The following is a 17,697-nucleotide window of genomic DNA, read 5'->3' as shown; positions in this document are numbered from 1 at the left end:
ATTTAAATTGTTTGCTGTATGGCGTGGTCATTGCGTAATATCAAGAATAGAGATTTTATCAACGATTTGGTGAAAAATTCTCAGATGTGGAGAAATTCAAATGCTATAGTTAAAGAACAATATGATAATGTCAGTAGATATGTCCTCATCAGCGTGTGTACCTCTACCAGTACTCTGCGTCCATTTCAGTCATAATTAATCATATATCCCATGCTAGTATCATGGGCTGCAATCAATGCCCACAATCTTATCTCCATGGTAACCGATTGTGATAATCCCAGAAGAAAAAAACAGGGAACTATTGACAAACTCTACGTCAGGACAAGCGAGGTTTTATCCGTATCCAAAGAACAATACCGCCATAGAAGCAACATAGGTATCATAACCTCAAATCTTCATCCTCTTTATTCAAATGTCAGTTTGAAGGATATAAGTATGCTTTTGGTCCATCGTGTTTAAAGAGATGCGAAGAAACACAACAAAATCGTAATTAAACGTCATTTCAAAGCGAGTGTGTTTGGATATTGCACAAATTCTTGTGAAGAATTAAATGATATTTTAGGATTAGTCTTGTGAAAGGGACTCTGCTGCTCTACAAAGAATGATCATGTTAAAGTGATAGCTATAGATGATTGTCGTGATTGCATTTATCGGAATTGTGAATATGAATGTTATTGGCATCAATTATGTATGCCTATGTTACTGTTATGTCTATCGTTTTGTGATTACCTTCATTGTTTGTTTGTTTGGTTGTCTGTTGGCTTGTTTGCTTGCTGAATATGTCGAGTTTCTATTCTGACAATTTTTTATATATATTTTTGTTGCATTTACTGATTGACACTGCTTGATTTTTGATTCCTCAATCTCTTCCAGGAAAAAGGGGCGTGGATCATTTTTGGCAATTTCCAAGAAACGATGGCGAGAAAGGTGTTTTGTGAGGTAAGTCAGGAAATAATAACTTTTTGCCAGCTTTATTTGCTGGCTTAATTGACATATTTTCTTTTCTGGGACTGACATGGGAATTGAACTCGTAAAGAAGCTTTCTCATCCTATGGGACGTTATAAGAAAGTCGAGTTGCAAACGATTGCATGTTGCGATTGATTTGGGGGGATTTCTAATTGATTGCAACTTTCTTGCAACACCTCCCCCCCCCCCATCCCATCCCCTGTACACGTTGCACTTGTTGTTCCTGCTGAATGTCTATACTCCTTTCATTTTACTGCTTAATCCTTAGCATAGTTGCTACATAATTGTAGCATTGTAGCATTGCTACATAGTAACAAAGTATTCTGTATCGATGTCACTCAGCAGTAAAGGAATAAACAAGGAATATTTATATTAGATACCAGTTATCTCATGAAAGATACATGTTTTTGTAAGTTGATTCATCTTGAAGTGTGCATTACTGCTCCTGTTCGTGTACAATTGATTAAACGTACATTGGGAGTCAAGGCGACTATAAGGTAACACAGCATTACATCAGGTCTCGTGTTGTAGTTCGATGTAACAACCTTTCCTTGGGCATTAGTTTATAAATTATATCATATTACCATTAAACGGCGGAAATGCTCTACTTTGCAAGCTGACACCGTCATATAGGCCTTACCAACTTACCTTCTCACGCAGTCACTCCTTTATCTTGAACATGTGGGATGAAATTTCACTTAACAGTGAAGACATAAAATCATATCTAAAGTAATCGTTCTCACCCTATGTTGGGCAAAAGTAAACAAGAAACATTATTCATTTTTGTACTGTCAATCATAAATTATGTTGTAATTGGAGGAGAGCGAAGCAACAGAAAAACTCAAACCTATGTGGCTCGTGTCCTCTCCAACTGCTCTGACCTAGGCTATCACATGACCATTTAGTGGCCGGAGTGCTTACTTAGCGAGCTAACACCTAACCACTTTCCATTTATTAAATCATAGTGGCGCCGCCATCCATTACGTCTAATGACAAGTACAAACCAGTTAGCAGTAGACCGGGATTGCACGGGACACCGGTGTAATTTGAAGAGGGCTTTTTTTCACGTTGATCCTATACGTCGAGCACAGCTACTTACTTTATTTCATTCACATCCAAATTTGTACTGCTCAGCAAAAGAAAGGAGCTTGTTGCAAATGCGGAAATACACACAAACACGCACACACACACAAACAAACAAAACACACACACACACACACACACACACCATTCCGCTAACAGACCCTCGTGAAAGACCTTCGCACATTGTTATTCATATGCACACACACATATTTCCCCGCTTCGCTCAAAATAAAATAAAAAAATCAAATTTTCATATTTTCAAATTATCAAATTTGTAGACTTCTCTGTCGGCACCCATAAACCCACGAACTCACGAACCCGCGAACCCGCGAACCCGCGAACCCACGAACCCACGAACCCACGAACCCACGAACCCACGAACCCACGAACCCACTAACCCACGAATCCACAAACCTACTAACCCATGAACCCATGAACCCACGAACCCACGAACCCACGAATCCACGAACCCACGGACCCACTAACCCATGAACCCATGAACCCATGAACCCACGAACCAATCGATATTCAGGCACTTCGCATCCTGACTCACTACGCATTCTGCTTCACATCCGTCACAGTACATGAGACAGTGATGAAATCAAAAGTAACAACATCCAGTGATCTTTGTCTTGTTTACGGAACTTTGCATCAACTTGCACGATTCGACCTCATTTGGCCTGAGATTTTTGCCGAAGCTCACAAATAGCCAATCTCCTTCCGCCTTACCCTAACGGATCCATAATAGGTTACGTTCCATAAAGGCATTATGTATAGTTATAAGATTATTGACATCGATTTCTGGAGAGCCTTTCATAGAGTGTTATGTCATATTTTCACTGACGAAGCTGCTTTCAGCCAATCAGATGCAAGGATTTCCGCATCTTAAAACAGTTGTTAGTGGCTGAAAAGTTTCACGAAAAGCTGTCCTGGTGGTCATGTTCGACTGCAACCTTTTTCTTTGAAATCTGTAATTCGCATGTCCACACCTGTAGTTTTTGCGTGGTGCTTTTTCGGTCAGCTTGCCAACAAGATGACACGCACATACCAAAAGCTCGACTACTTTCACTTTAGTTGTTAGGATTCCATTCAATTTTATCTGTACACGAACAAGGCTGGATCCATTCAAACTAATAGTCTGACTGGTGAATTAATCTAATCTAATAAACAGCCCTACCCTTTCCACGCGGAATCCTTTATTGGGTGGATTCGTCAGAAAGACATTAGAGCGAGCGCCATCGGAGTGACCATCGGATAAAATCAATCGCATAGTTCCGTGAAGTGAAGCTGGCGTCCCGGAATGAAGAAGAAGAAGAAAGGCGACGAGAGATTGAAGATCAGAAATAGGAAGACAGGAAGGGAGAGAGATACTCGTATAACTTTGACTTTATAGATTCACATCTCCCTCTATATCTCTCCTTCTCCTTCGTCTCTCTGTCCTTCTCTCTTTCTTTCTTCCTTCTGTTTTTACTCTGTTCTTTACATTCTTTCCTCTTAAATTTGTTCCTCTATTCATCCTTTGTTCAATCTGTACACCGAGAGATTGTGCACCAATTGCCAATTGAGATCTTGTCCTTCTTCAGTATCTTGAATGCGTGTCCACTTTTAATAAGTTTACAGATTGTCAATAGACGTATCTTTATACATAACGTTCTGCCGCTCAATTCTCCTCCCTGTATTCATATGAATAGTTTCTTGTTTTTTACATACCGCTTCAACTTATTCTTGACCTCCGAGTCTTTGCTCTGCGATTACAGAAAAATTTAATTTTGGGTTTGACTTAGTATTATCTTACTTACCCAGCCCGTGCGTCACACATTTTTGTTAAAACACCTTTTCATTATAAACGTATTTCCATCGGTCGACGTAACTATGGTAACGTTGTTAAATTCCTCTTTTCTCCAGCTTCCTTTTTGCCTTTTTAACCCTCTTCTTGTCGCGCTGAGCACGTACTTTTTATATGCTTTGTTTTATCCCTACTTTACTTAAGTATAAAAAAAGACACATCAAACGCCATTGTACTATTGTGATCATATAATATGACCGTCATATTCCTTATTGTTTCATGAACGCGTAATAGACCAATGTAAGGAAAGTGAATCAAAAGAAGCCTCTGGATAAACAAACGTGTATTTGGGAATATAGATTGTTTTCCATCATGATTTTATTATCGTTCAAAGAAAATTTGTCGAGAACTCTTTCAATTTTTGATATGCATAACATCTCTATTTTTAGACCGTTTTGTTCTGTGTGTCTTTGTTATTCATGTTTTCTCCCTCGCACATTTTTTTCTTTCTTTTCACATTTCCTTGTCAGGTTTTGTCGTATACTATAACCACTGCTAACTCGACTTCGACGTTGCTTTTCCCTTCAGCCTTTTCCCGTGACCTCACTTACTCATCTACTCAATTACTTCTGTCGATAAAGAGCGTTTGATAACTTTATGAGTCTCCAGCAAATTAGCAGAACCCCTATTTTCCGTGTCATCTCTGGACAAGCTAAATCTTTCTCCACTCAAAGGGAAAAAAAGACTTCCTATTTCGTGCTTCGGTAATTCCCTGTCTTTCCTGGCACATCCAAACGTAACAATCTCAGGCTCACCTGGTACAAATTTCCTTTTTTGGTGTGTGTGTGTGTGTGTGTATGTGTGTGTGTATGTATGTGTGTGTGTGTGTGTGTGTTTTGTGCGTGTTGATATTTCTTGATCAAACATTGCTAATTGTAAATTGTGTTTATACATTCAAGATACTTATTTGCCAAATGAATGAATGAATGAATGAATGAATGAATGAAAATATAAATGTTTTCGTTTTGTGAAATTATAGAAATCAAATAAAGATTACTGAAAAAAAAAAGTGTGCGTATCCTATCGGTCAACACTCGGTTCTGTCTATTCTTATTTTGCTGCATAGTTTTTTTTTTTTTTGTTTTTTTTTTTTTTTAGGGGGGTTCTGTCGATTGTAGGGTAGAGCATCTCATCAGCTATCACAACAAAAAAAGCCCGCCCCCTTTTTGTTTACATTGTGAAATGGCGCCATGTTACGCTAAAGCATAGCCTTAAACTAAAAAAAAAAAAAAAAAAATCGCTTTCAGTCACTGTAGCAGTAAGACGATGTCTCAAAAGTCTCTCAATGTGTGCCGAGCGATATTTTAACTTTTTTTTCAACAAAATCTTTCCAACTGGCAGCCATATTGTTATGAAACAAATTACCTAAGCATCTCAAGCAGTGTGACACTCAAGCAGTAGATGATTATATGAGTCTTTTGAAAAGTTTTTTTTTATTTTTTTTTACTTGTAAATGGTCTACGCTTTGCCCTGTCACAGTTTTGTCACTTTTAATCTCATCTTGTCTCCTCTTCTCTCTCCCTCTCCCTCTCTCGCTCATGTCTATTTCATTTACTTCTATTTTTCCTTTCTTAAGTGTCATTAAACAGCTGATAGAGACGTTACTTTTTTTAAATACAAGGTATTCATGCGTCATATTAAACATTTCAGTGTATGAATTGTGTCTCAGTGTTTGACATGATGACAATTGATCCGTCACTCCACACAGGCCTATAAGCAGAAGCTCTACGGCAAAAACTACGCCTGGTTTTTGATTGGCACGTACAGCGCTCGTTGGTGGGAGAAACCCGACAACTCGACGTCTTGCACTCCAGCCCAGATATACGCGGCCCTCGATGGCTACATTTCCACGAGCGCTTTGCCGATGAGTCTTTACCCAGGCGATCCGACAGTCTCGGGTTACGTACGTACCTTATGGTCTGGTCAATGTCTAGGTCATATTTAAGCTTAAGTTACCCAAATTCATTTCTTTCAGCTATCTGGATGATTTAAAGCAGACCGGCATTGAATCAGCGAAACGACTGTGTAAATAACGCCCCTTTCCTTCTAAAACTGACAATTTAATAATCCTTTTTTTCGTTGTTATATTATTGCATACTTATAAAGTTCGTCTACATGTATTGTACATTGCAATGTTAAGCGATATTATGTCACTTATTCAATCTAAATCATAGTATCATTTATGATTATGTTTCATTTGGAGATGAAAAATCATAATGAATGAATAAATGAATGAATGAATGAATGAATGAATGAATGAATGAATGAATGAATGGTTATTCATTGTGGTTGACGAAGTCAAACTTCTGAGTTTAAACAGCTTCATTGCTGATGCCTATGTGAAACAGGAACAAAGACAAGTGAATGCTTGTCACTGAATGTGACGGGAAACAGTGGCAAAAAGAAAATATTGTAGATTTTAATTTAAAAACTATAACTTCACAATTTTACCACTCCACGAGAAAAATACTAACTTGTGTGGTGATGACATTGAGTGACTCTTGCCTTTAATACTGGCAGGTGTGTGATTTAGGGCAAGGCGCCATCTGTGCCTCTGAATTTCTTCATCTCTCATGCATATGAGGATCATGAATTTGCTATTGATTAAAGGTGAATGAGGCTATAAAACCTAGCCCACAGAAAATTATGGAATCTCTTAAATGTGTGCATCTTTTCTTGATTGCAGACGGCATCTCAATTAGCTGACGCATTTGCGGTGCGTGCCGAGAGTGCGGGGCTGCAAGGGGACGTGACCACGTCCGCCTCCGACGCCTACGATGCGGCGTGGAGTATCGCACTGACCCTGCACGAGGCTGCGTCGAGAGGTAACCGTGGTTACATTTTGGAGTTACTAGTTTGCCGTTAACTAAACATCATTTACATAATGTTTTTTTTTAATACAGCAACTTTGAGTTTCCTCATGTTCTGTCTGTTTCCTCTCTGAAAAAAAAAATGTTTGTTGAGAAGAAATTCATGGCAAAATATTCAAAATTATCACGAATGCATCTTGCGTAATATTTCAGAGGTAGAAAAAGAAGAAGGAGAAGAAATAGAAGATGAAGGAGGAGAAGGTGATGAAAGAGATGTTTACAAGATCAGAAGCAGAATCAGAATCAACTCATTTGTTGGGCTTGTACAAAGTGCTTTGGGATGCCAGGTACACAAACCTTCGGTTAAAGAGATCGCATTTACACTATATAAACGATTATTCATATAAAATTCATACAAAATGGTGCTTGCCAAAACATCCACCTGATAGCAAGCCTGGAATTTAACAATATTAATAGAAAAAGGGGTTCTAATACATTCAATGCAAAATAATGAAAAGGATGCTTCTCTTATAGTGTAAACTGACAGACACCAAGCGCTCAAGTTCATTTTGTTTGAACAGGATTGATGAAATCCATTAATTGTTTTGAAAACGAGTGGAGTGCCTAACCAACTGACAAAAAAAAATAATAATAATAGTAGTTTGTACCAATGTGCTCATGAACTGACTTTGAACTAGCTTATTCAATTCTTACCGAGGCCAATCACTCGGTTAAAAGAGAAAAAAAAAGAACACCAACAATACACGAATAGGCAGTAACAAGGACATGCTGATATTGTCTCCCTATACCTCGCTCTCTTTCTACACTCGTTTCATATTCCGCCTATTTGCTGCCTATAGCTTCTTCCTCCATTTGCATCACGTTCGTTGTCTTTGTCTGTTCAGGGTGAACGAGGCTAGAAGCGAAAGGATGTTCAATGCTACTCTGATTCGGCTAATACTCCAATCTTCTGACCTGTTTTCGTCGCTTTTATCATATTTTGTATATTGGTAATTTCACCGGACATGCACGGAATGTTAATTGAGAGGAGAAATTTTACAATGGTATTCATATAATTTTGATGGCCAGGCACTGTTGTGTGAGTGGCGTAAAGCATTCAAACAACTAGCTGTCTCTTAATTGCTGAATCGAAGCGACGATCCGTTGTGGGCAATTATCTAGGGGACCTGTGAACAGTCGTTGCTCTTTATTTTTCCCTAGTTATCCCTTGCCACTGCTCTGTCACGTTTGTCATCCATATTTGATGTTTCATCACCGATGTGATAACACTCTGAAAATGCCGCTCTTTGACTTGGTGTGAATAAACTCCTTGGCAATAAAAGGTCCGAAATATCAGATTTGAAAAAAGGGAAACATTGAAAAGAATAATGTAGAGAAATGGACTCTTTTATCAGCAAAACAGTCTTTTAGTTCTTTTCCTTTATTATTTTTTTCCTCTATCCATCAATCTATCTATCTCTATCTCTTTATTTTTTCTCTCTCTATCTCTATCTATCTACCTATTTGAATTTTATTGATTTCCATCTCAACATGTAAAGATTATGAACTTTGTGGGCGGATGGAAAGATCTGAACATACTTTTGACAGCATTGTTTTGTAATCTTTATACAAATCACAATCAGACTTTTGTTATACTGATGCCCTTGTCTCCATGGAGTATAGTCATCTCCAGATTTCGTTCTATCTTACTGATGGTTTGATTCCAGCATTTTATCATGATCATCAACAACAACAACAACAACAACAACAAAATATAAATATGTAGACTTCTTTCTTCTCAGACCAAGAGTTAACTCAAAACAAAGTTGAAAAAAAGAGGTTCATGTGATTAAAAAAAAATAATAATAATAAATTCGGAACCTCGGGTAACCTCGTAGTTCTTTTCTAGTCCATGTTGTGTCCATGTTGAATTTAGTGTATGGAACAATCTGTACTAAATTTTGATATTGTTGTTTTCTAATTGTTAGAAAAATCCTTTTCTGAGATTCCCCTGTCTCTTGAACGTAGAGTGATGTCATCTCCAGATTGATTCCAGCCTTTTTCAACAAAAAGCAAACACACCAAAAAAAAAAGCAAACAAACAAACAAACACAACCTTTTCACAACCTGAAAGCTCATTCAAAACAAAGTTAAAGAAAAGAACCTTTGATATAAAAGATGAAACCTCTGAGCGTGGTGAGTTCTTTCTTCGTCCATCTTGTTTCAGCTGAAATGCTAAATTTAGTAAATGCCATGGAAGAATTAGGTCAAAGCTGAAAAGCAAATTACCATGGAAACGGGCAAAACCAATACTATCTGAACAGGGAACAGAAATAATATCATTTTGACCCAATTCCAAGTCCTTTTTAATGCACATATACGACGAATGAGAGGATAACATGATAAAACTATCGCCATTCATTAAACGTGAGTGAGAACGTGTGACGTGTTCCATTGCTGAAAACGTCCTCTCTGATTCGACGAAATCAAGAAAAAAAGGCATAATTTAAGGCTGTGGTTGGCTCATCAACCTTCTAATATGTTAACACTTATTGATCCAACCTCTTCATAAAAAAGGTCAGGCAAATGACACCGACGGATTGCACGAGTTTTCCTACACCAACTCTGAACTGAAGGACGCGTTTATGAATACTCTCTACAATCTGAGATTCGAGGGTTTTTCCGTAAGTATACTGCTTCTCAATATCTCTCTCTCCCTTTTCTCTCTTTCACTCTGTAAATCATGCAATATATGGTGAAAAGCCATGAATACACACATATTCGGAGAACCATAATAAACATAAATAATTATATACATATATATATATATATATATATATATATATATATATATATATATACATATATATGAAGATTTGAATATAAGAACGACCCAAGTCCAATTTTTGGCCAAATTTAGTTTGACATGGGAAATTGTAGCTTATGCATGGACTCATCTTGTGTATAAATGATAAATCCTAATTACCCCCGGAAGTGCCTGAAATGAATGAGTTAAATCTTATATGAATGTAAGAATGAAGGAATGGGGTCATTCTTACATTCATATTATAGCGCCCCCTCTCGTCCTTCTCTCATCTCTATATCAGAATATCATGTATATGATTCAAACAACCTGTCATCTGTCCCTGTCATGAGGTCACCTCAACAGCACGGTCATGTGCTACATTTTGTTTTCTTTCAAACTCTGTCTGTGCTTTGTTCAGCAATATTTATCTACATTGTATATCATGCATAAGCTTTCTATCAGTCTAATACCTTGCTATGATAACACTGGTGGTCTAACTGTAGAGTGATGTCCATTCATGAATAATGCAACGACGATAATAAAGCCAGTGTCTTTTCTCTTACAAAGATGTGTTACGCAAGATTTGAATGTGTTATTATTTTTTTCGTTATTATTATGTCTATCATTACTATAATCATTACCATGTTTACTACAATTAATTGTTCTTATCCATTATGATGTAGCCATTAATTTTGTAGCTATTGTCCTTTTTATCATTCATATCATCCTCATTATTGTAAAAATCAAGTATGTAGCTTCATTATTGTTCCAATCATAGTGGTATAATATGACCATTACTGCTTCTCCTTTTCTATCGATGCTGCTCAGGGCTCAGTAAGTTTTACGGACACTGGAGATAGAGAGGGACTCATCGAAATTCGTCAAGTTCGAGGTAAACGCACTTTATGGATTCTATCGATTTCCCTATGATTGAATATCATTATGGTAATTCCAATACTCCTTCTTATGCTGCTTTTTCTCTTTTCCATCATTTATTCTCTTTTTAGATCGAAATTAGTAGTCATGAGTTTTTTGTTTTTACAGAGGAGAGCGAAAGAGTGGTCGGTCTCTACGCTTTTCAACAGGACGACTTAGCGGGCTCCGAGCTAAATATCACCGGCTTACAGTGGGCTGGTAAGTGTCGTCTGCAGGAAAATCACGTGACGACAAGAGGACGAGTTCTGTCTTTGTCGAGAGTATCTCAATAACTATAAAATATGCATAACATGCTATAGAGCTGCATGATACTTGGGACATCATTCATGATTGTTGAGATAAAGCTGCAGAAATGTTCGTCCTTTCCCAACTTGAATAACTGACCTGGTCTATAACATATTTCAGTAACTATATCTTTAAAAAAAAAAAAACCAAAACAAACAAAAACAAACAAACGAAAAAAAGCTATGAATGATGTTATTGACAAAAACTGATTTTTATAACTCAACCTTTCCACATTCCACGCCCTTTCGCTTTCTTGGACCCGGAAAGTCAAGAAGATGATACATCATAATTCGGGTCTTCGTAACTACTCGGACGCGAGACGAAAAGGTCGAGGAGGCAGAAAATATTTCGTCTTTTCGGTGGCATGTATAGGAAATAGGCAAGGCTCGAACCTCGGACCTGTTCATTGAGAAAATAAAGTGCCGAATGCCTGACGTAAAATGGAGACGCTAATACTCTGTGGAAGTAACGAACGCTTGGCATAGATCTGTGTTGTTTGTTTGTCTGAGTATGAATATTCATCTTAATTTTCCGATATCTGAACAAAAATTGCAGGTGATGGTCCGCCCAAAGACCAGACCACGGAAGAAATAGTGTTTGCCACCATCCCTCGGCTGTATCTGTACGTGTTTGGAGCTCTGTGTGTGGCGGGAATTCTCTTCGTCGTCTGCTGTTTCACAGTGACTGTCCTCTACTGGGATCGATCGTAAGCGTTGCCATAGTGACGCTAGAAACTGCAGTCGATCAGAATACTTAAGAATATTACTAGAACTCGCTTTGTCTACTACGGCATCCTCTTGAATGAATGAATGAATGAATGAATGAATGAATGAATGAATGAATGAATGAATGAATGAATGAATGAATGAATGAAAGAATAATAGAACTTTATCTTCCATAATACTTATTCCGTGAATGTTTTGATAAGCTACTTTGTGTGCTGATTGTAGATAATGATATTATATCACTGGATATGATTGATATGGGAATGACTAGAAGACACGCTGAAAGAAAGTCATGGCAACGATGATGATGATGATAATGGTGATGATGATGATGAAGACGACGATGATGATGGTGAATATGAAGATGATGATGATGACGATGATGATGCTGATGGTGTTGATAATAATGATTATATCGGTCGAGACTGGATGAAGGTAATGGGGAAAATGTAAACTAAAAGTCCTTTTACACTTTTACACTATATAGGGCATTTTCCCGCGCGTCGGCTCCGTTTCTCGTCATCGGCCAAATTGGCTGTGTCGGTATGTACGTATCCATCTTCCTAATGGGCGTCGGCAGTGACGTCATCGGGGCTGACAACCAGGTCATACTCTGCACGGTGAGACAAATATCACCATCCCTGTTGTACACCGAAAATTATGACATTCATATGGCAGTTCAGAAATTGCGAGTGCTTTATCTATTTTTTTTTGCAAGAATTACCTCTTTGTTACGAATCAAATATCAACTGTTATGATATAAATGAACTATATTCGATAATCAGCTGCAGTTCCGCTTTGAATAAGTCACTACTGAACTAGAATGGCTACATTATTCACTTTAAATTCAGAAAACAAAACTGTCGTGCAAGACACCACGGTTGTTTGTAACGTCGTTTAAGATAATGCAAGCTTCATATTGTCTTTTTCGTAGGGACGAGTATTAGCGGTCTTACAAAGATAGTATTCCATCTACATATGTACGATTAATTGCCATAAAATTGCCTAGTCTCAGCTGCTTTATTACAGTTCGAGATTCCAAAGTTATCAGTGGTCATGTCACGGATATATTTTTGATAAGTTGCTGAACTCAAATGTATTAATGCTTGGTTTATAAAGTGGCAATTTGAAGTGAAGCAAGAATAGGATGTTTCGTGTCGAATTTCGTGGCTTTCGATAGGGAACAATTTTGTTTCTTCACTTTCACCTCGTCTCTACTCATATCATTCCCAGCTGAGAGCATGGACAATGACGCTGAGTTTCTGCTTAGCATATGGCGCCCTCTTCGCCAAGATTTACAGAGCCCACAAACTGCTGGTCATGAAAGCCAACGTGTGGAAACCGGTAAGAAGGGGGCAGGAACTTCGTACATCTGTGTCATATTTTACAACTCTTCTTTCATGTAAATGCTTTTTGACCAACGTCTTTGGGTTGATGCCACTCTCAGAAAATTACCAAGTAAATGATTTTGTAAATGATAACGTGTAATACACCATTTGTTGGAAAACTTCTATTGGTCATCACTTTACGACAGACGCTAAACTCCTATACGATAGTATGACCGTGACGTGGAAGTAATATTCTTTACAGAAATTGTGATAGTGTAAGTTATGATACTATCACTGCCATAGAGCGTAAAAAGAAGATGGGTGAAACTGGCTTCAAAATCAGCTGGTGGTCAAAGCAACTGCAACTGGTGACAAAAATGGTATCATGAGAAAGTCGCATCATCTAATGACGTTTAAACAGAGCTTGGACAACATACTAAAGCTTTTCATTTTATTTCATTTTATTTTTTGTGGGAACCATTATGAATGAGCTTCGCTTTTTAGTTCCATCCCCCTCCTATCTACATCTTCCCCAAACCATTTGACACTCCAAATTTTCAGTACTTTACTTCTCATTAAAAGTATAATGTATCCAGCTTTTTTTATTTAGGCCTACTTACGTCGACATCCCCTTGCTTTATTCACATTGCGCGCACGTGGTATTGATTTTGTTGGAGATGGAGAAAAATAAACTTACAATTGAATTTGAACCTGAGCTTTTGGCTTACCGGTGGGTAAACATGTTTATCGGGGGAATTCATGAACTTTTCCTGTCACACGAACAAGGAATATATGTGGCACCTTGATTGTTCATGAGACGGTCGAGATGTTTGTCAGTTGATTCGATTGTTGTCTGTTCATCCTAGTTCTTTAACAAAGTCAATCTCACTTTACGAAATTGAGTAGTTAAAGCAGACATTTCCACAAGCACAACCAGTCGAAATAGTTGAGAATGGAGCTACTTGAAAAGAGGTATACCCTTAAATAAGAACCAGAAATCAACATCTTGTTTTGTGTTTGTTGACGTTACAATGCAGGGTACTCACCTACCGTTGATGATTCGGTCGTTGTTGTCGCTGGTGATCGTCTGTCTCGTCGTCCTTATCGTCTGGACCGTAGGGTTTCCGATCCAGCGAGAAGTCCTCACAGCTTGGAATGAAGTAATACATTGATATCATAACTACTGTCAGGGGTTGGCAATCCAAATCTTGCAGAGAATGTCTAGTCCTGAGTTTATACATCTATTTCAATGTGCATGTATTCAATATCATAATGAGGCCATGCAAATGGAAAATGAAAGCAGTCAATATTTTTCGTGTCTCGATTTACAAGACCCTGCATTAGGAACTATTTACAAACCTTTATTAACTTATCACTTATCACCGATATACAGACATTTCAGTATAACAGACATTATCATTGGCATGGAAATAAAGGGGAGCCATCGATCTTACAAGCAATAATGAAAAATCTCATGCATTTCTCTGTCTTCTCTCAGTGTCTGAAAACGATTGGACGATAAGATTTTATGCTACTTGCTAAAACCAACCTTTCGGAAAATAGAATTACCTTTCTTATGATAATACGTGCACACACTTTCTCCATCTCATTGTGGGATATCATACATGTCGTTTTAATTTGCTTGTATTCTTTGCAGTACAACGAGGATGAAAATACGCGCTATTTCTACAAAGTGGAGTACTGTCTGCGAGGCATGGGATTCTATTTCGCTGGTGCCCTCATGGGTTTTCTTGGCCTGGCTTTGCTTCTTGGTGAGAGAACAAGCGAACTTGAAATCATTGACACATTTGCAACTGGCAATATATTACCAATAACATGCCAACATACTATCTTGATATGTTATCAATAACACATCAAGAATTCAGGTAGCTCAGTAACGAAGAACGGCATCACGGTGGTAGGATTTTTTTGAGACTTTGACACAATAATTACGGCTCTAATGGCTCCGTCAATGCCGTGTAGCACATTGCTAGATGGCAGTATTCGAATTATAGACTAAATTATGCTTTAAGGAATGCTAAGAGTGGGCACATAATGTTCCCCGATTGCTTTTCTGCTTCAGGTGCCTTTCTGTCCTACGAGACGAGGTCGATGACCATCATCACCCTCAACGATACGTTCGTCACCGGCATTGCCTCCTACTGCTCAGTCACCTTCAGCGTGGTCAGCGCCCCGCTCGCTTTCATCATGAGCAACAATCCCCCGGTCTGCTTCCCAACCGTGGCCGCCCTGGCCTGGCTCGGCGTCAGCCTCGTGCTCATCATTGTCTACACCCCAAAGGTTGGTTGAAAGTAGTTTTCCTTTTTTTCTTCTTCTTCTTCTTCTTCTTCTTCTTCTTCTTCTTCTTCTTCTTCTTCATCATCATCATCATCATCATTGCTGTCATCTTTTCTTGTGGTCTTTCTTAGTTAATATTTTTCTTCTTCATTCTGTCTTTTTTTTTGTCTCTTTCTCCGTGAATTCTCCGTCTCCTACTTAAATGTTACTACGATTAACATTGAAATTCAATTTAATGTGGTCTTTCTTAGTTAATATTTTTCTTCTTCATTCTGTCTTTTTTTTTGTCTCTTTCTCCGTGAATTCTCCGTCTCCTACTTAAATGTTACTACGATTAACATTGAAATTCAAATCAAAATTTATTTCTGATATCCCATATTTCCCGATACAAAGTTTTATAATATCAACAATCAAAGTATTGAAAAAAAATAATATGAAAATACATATATGTTTCTATTTGTTCAAAATTATTGTATTATCAAAAAGGTCAGGCCCACGTAAAAGACAAGCTTGTAAATAAGTGGGCCACTCAATAAACTGAACTTACAAAACAAAGGTAAAGTATCGGAAGCACACACACAAGCACACAGTATGTTTTGTGATGAGATTGTAAAGCGCATAGGGAGCATTCATTTGTTATATGCGCTATAAAAAATTCATTATTATTATTATTACACAGAACCAACAAACATGGTGCAGGATTTGCCTTCCACTCTATCAGTCTCTTCTTTTATTCATCCATATCTGTCCATCTCTATCTGTCTATTTCGTATCATTAAAATTTCCTGTATCTTATATTTTGATTTTGTTAACGCCATCAGTTTAATCTCAACAGCAAAAACATACGATTCCAGGATATTAATTCAATTTCCATATTCCACAAGTTCCATGCACTCCGTGATACCTGGGGACAGAAGCGAAACTCTCAGATGAGGTCGATTCAGGAGATCTATGACGAGGAGGTCGATGAGGAGACCAAACTCAGACACAAGATCGACGAGGTTGGCTCCAACTCCTTTCTTTTTGTTCCTTCCTCTCTAAGACTCTCATGAAGACACATGCCTTAAAGCGTTACAGTAAACCCATCATTTCAATTCTGTTCAATTTGGATATCACGTAAATTGTTTCAACTACGATAAAACACCTAATTTCAGGTTGCCAGTGCTACACACTGTGCTGAGGAGAACGCACCTTAAAATCACAAATACATGTTATGCATGTGTACTGATATTGAGGTCAGAGAATAATCAGTTACGTTTCTTCGACTTCAACACATTTGATCACAGCAAATTTAATTCAATATCAAAGAGTTACCTTGTTTACCTTCTTTTACGGTGCTTAAGGATTACAGTGTTCGAACGTATTAGATTTCATTTCAGATTTTCAAACTTTACCGAGACTTGCACTCTGACTTACAGGTGGATCGAGATATCGAGGAGTTCAAGGCCGAGATTCAGCGGCGTAAAGCATTCGGCGGTCAGTCCCTCTCCCGCGGCGTCGGTCTCTGGTGTTTCGGCAGCTACCTCCAGCTCAATTTTGGTCACCGGAAGATTAAGGTACCTTCTGTGCACACCCAGATGAGGAAACCCACGGCTGGAGAAGGAACAGGTGGATTTGGGGAGTACGACAATCAGGCTATGGATGCCTCCGACTGGGACCTCACGGCCAGGCAGAGGGGCAGGGTGGATTCTACATCACCAAGGCGTAGGCCTCGAAGGGAAGGCGGGGCGGAGGATGAGCAGGAGGACGAGAAAGATGAGGATGCGAATGGTACCGCTGCTGATGGGCGTGGTCCTATTGCAATCAATTTCACCTCCAACTTAACCAAACTTTAGAATAAATTGTGTGTGATGTATGCAGATAAACGTTGAGATATATGCATTGTATGCGGCACATTAAGTAAAGTCATAATTCCGCACGTGTCAACTTATCATACTTGGTGTGATTACGTGAAGTTAGTGTTTATATCAAATCTACAGGGTGTAGCAGACGTTTGATCACAATCGAGTTGTGTTTGGTGGTAGTAATGGTGATGATGAGATGTGCAATTGCAACGCACAGTGATATGAGCACTTCGACGAATAGCGCCATGAGTATCTCTTTTCATAAAAGTCTAAAATGGTTATCATTTATTATCATTATTATCATTATAAGTATTATCATTATCATCATAATTATCATGATAATTATTATCATAAAGTTAGCAATATATATATATATATTTCCTTAGTACTTTTTCCTTTCTCTATTCATGAATTCTAGGGTAAAAGCCTAAATCGTGCTGGTATGGTACGAATTGTTTGAGCGATAGAATTGTCAAGCATTATGGATGTGTTTATGTCACGTGTTACAAAATGTCTTTGCGTCATTTCTCACTCCAAAGTAACGTAAATTATGCCTCAAAATCTCCTTTTTGTAAGTAACATGCATCCTGTGAATAAGCCCTGCCTATGCCATAAAGAATGTACTAAGACATATTTGTATATTATACATGCATTAACACAAGAGAACGAAGAATATCATCTCTCTTCAGCACATTCTCTAATAGAAAAGCAGTACTATTGATGTATCATAATACTCATATATACTTTTATTTTAACTCATAACAACACC

At 38.0% G+C, this 17,697-nt stretch overlaps 1 protein-coding gene across 1 annotated transcript in view; it reads left to right on the top strand.

Moving 5' to 3' along the window:
• Positions 1 to 16,919, top strand: part of LOC140234396 (gamma-aminobutyric acid type B receptor subunit 1-like) — a 29,985-nt gene extending 13,066 nt beyond the window's left edge. The window contains exons 5-18 of the mRNA XM_072314447.1: positions 874 to 939; positions 5,605 to 5,799; positions 6,583 to 6,721; positions 9,284 to 9,390; positions 10,341 to 10,404; positions 10,557 to 10,646; positions 11,289 to 11,439; positions 11,946 to 12,078; positions 12,692 to 12,802; positions 13,824 to 13,946; positions 14,444 to 14,558; positions 14,870 to 15,087; positions 15,969 to 16,085; positions 16,503 to 16,919. Coding sequence (XP_072170548.1) covers positions 874 to 939; positions 5,605 to 5,799; positions 6,583 to 6,721; positions 9,284 to 9,390; positions 10,341 to 10,404; positions 10,557 to 10,646; positions 11,289 to 11,439; positions 11,946 to 12,078; positions 12,692 to 12,802; positions 13,824 to 13,946; positions 14,444 to 14,558; positions 14,870 to 15,087; positions 15,969 to 16,085; positions 16,503 to 16,919 — 2,046 coding nt within the window. The remainder of the gene's footprint in view (positions 1 to 873; positions 940 to 5,604; positions 5,800 to 6,582; positions 6,722 to 9,283; positions 9,391 to 10,340; positions 10,405 to 10,556; positions 10,647 to 11,288; positions 11,440 to 11,945; positions 12,079 to 12,691; positions 12,803 to 13,823; positions 13,947 to 14,443; positions 14,559 to 14,869; positions 15,088 to 15,968; positions 16,086 to 16,502) is intronic.
• The last annotated feature ends 778 nt before the right edge of the window (positions 16,920 to 17,697 follow it).

This window comes from Diadema setosum, chromosome 10, assembly GCF_964275005.1.
Source record: "Diadema setosum chromosome 10, eeDiaSeto1, whole genome shotgun sequence".
NCBI lineage: Eukaryota > Metazoa > Echinodermata > Echinoidea > Diadematoida > Diadematidae > Diadema > Diadema setosum.
The sequence above is the reverse complement of the archived record's forward strand: the minus strand, read 5'-3'. Positions and strand labels throughout refer to the sequence as shown.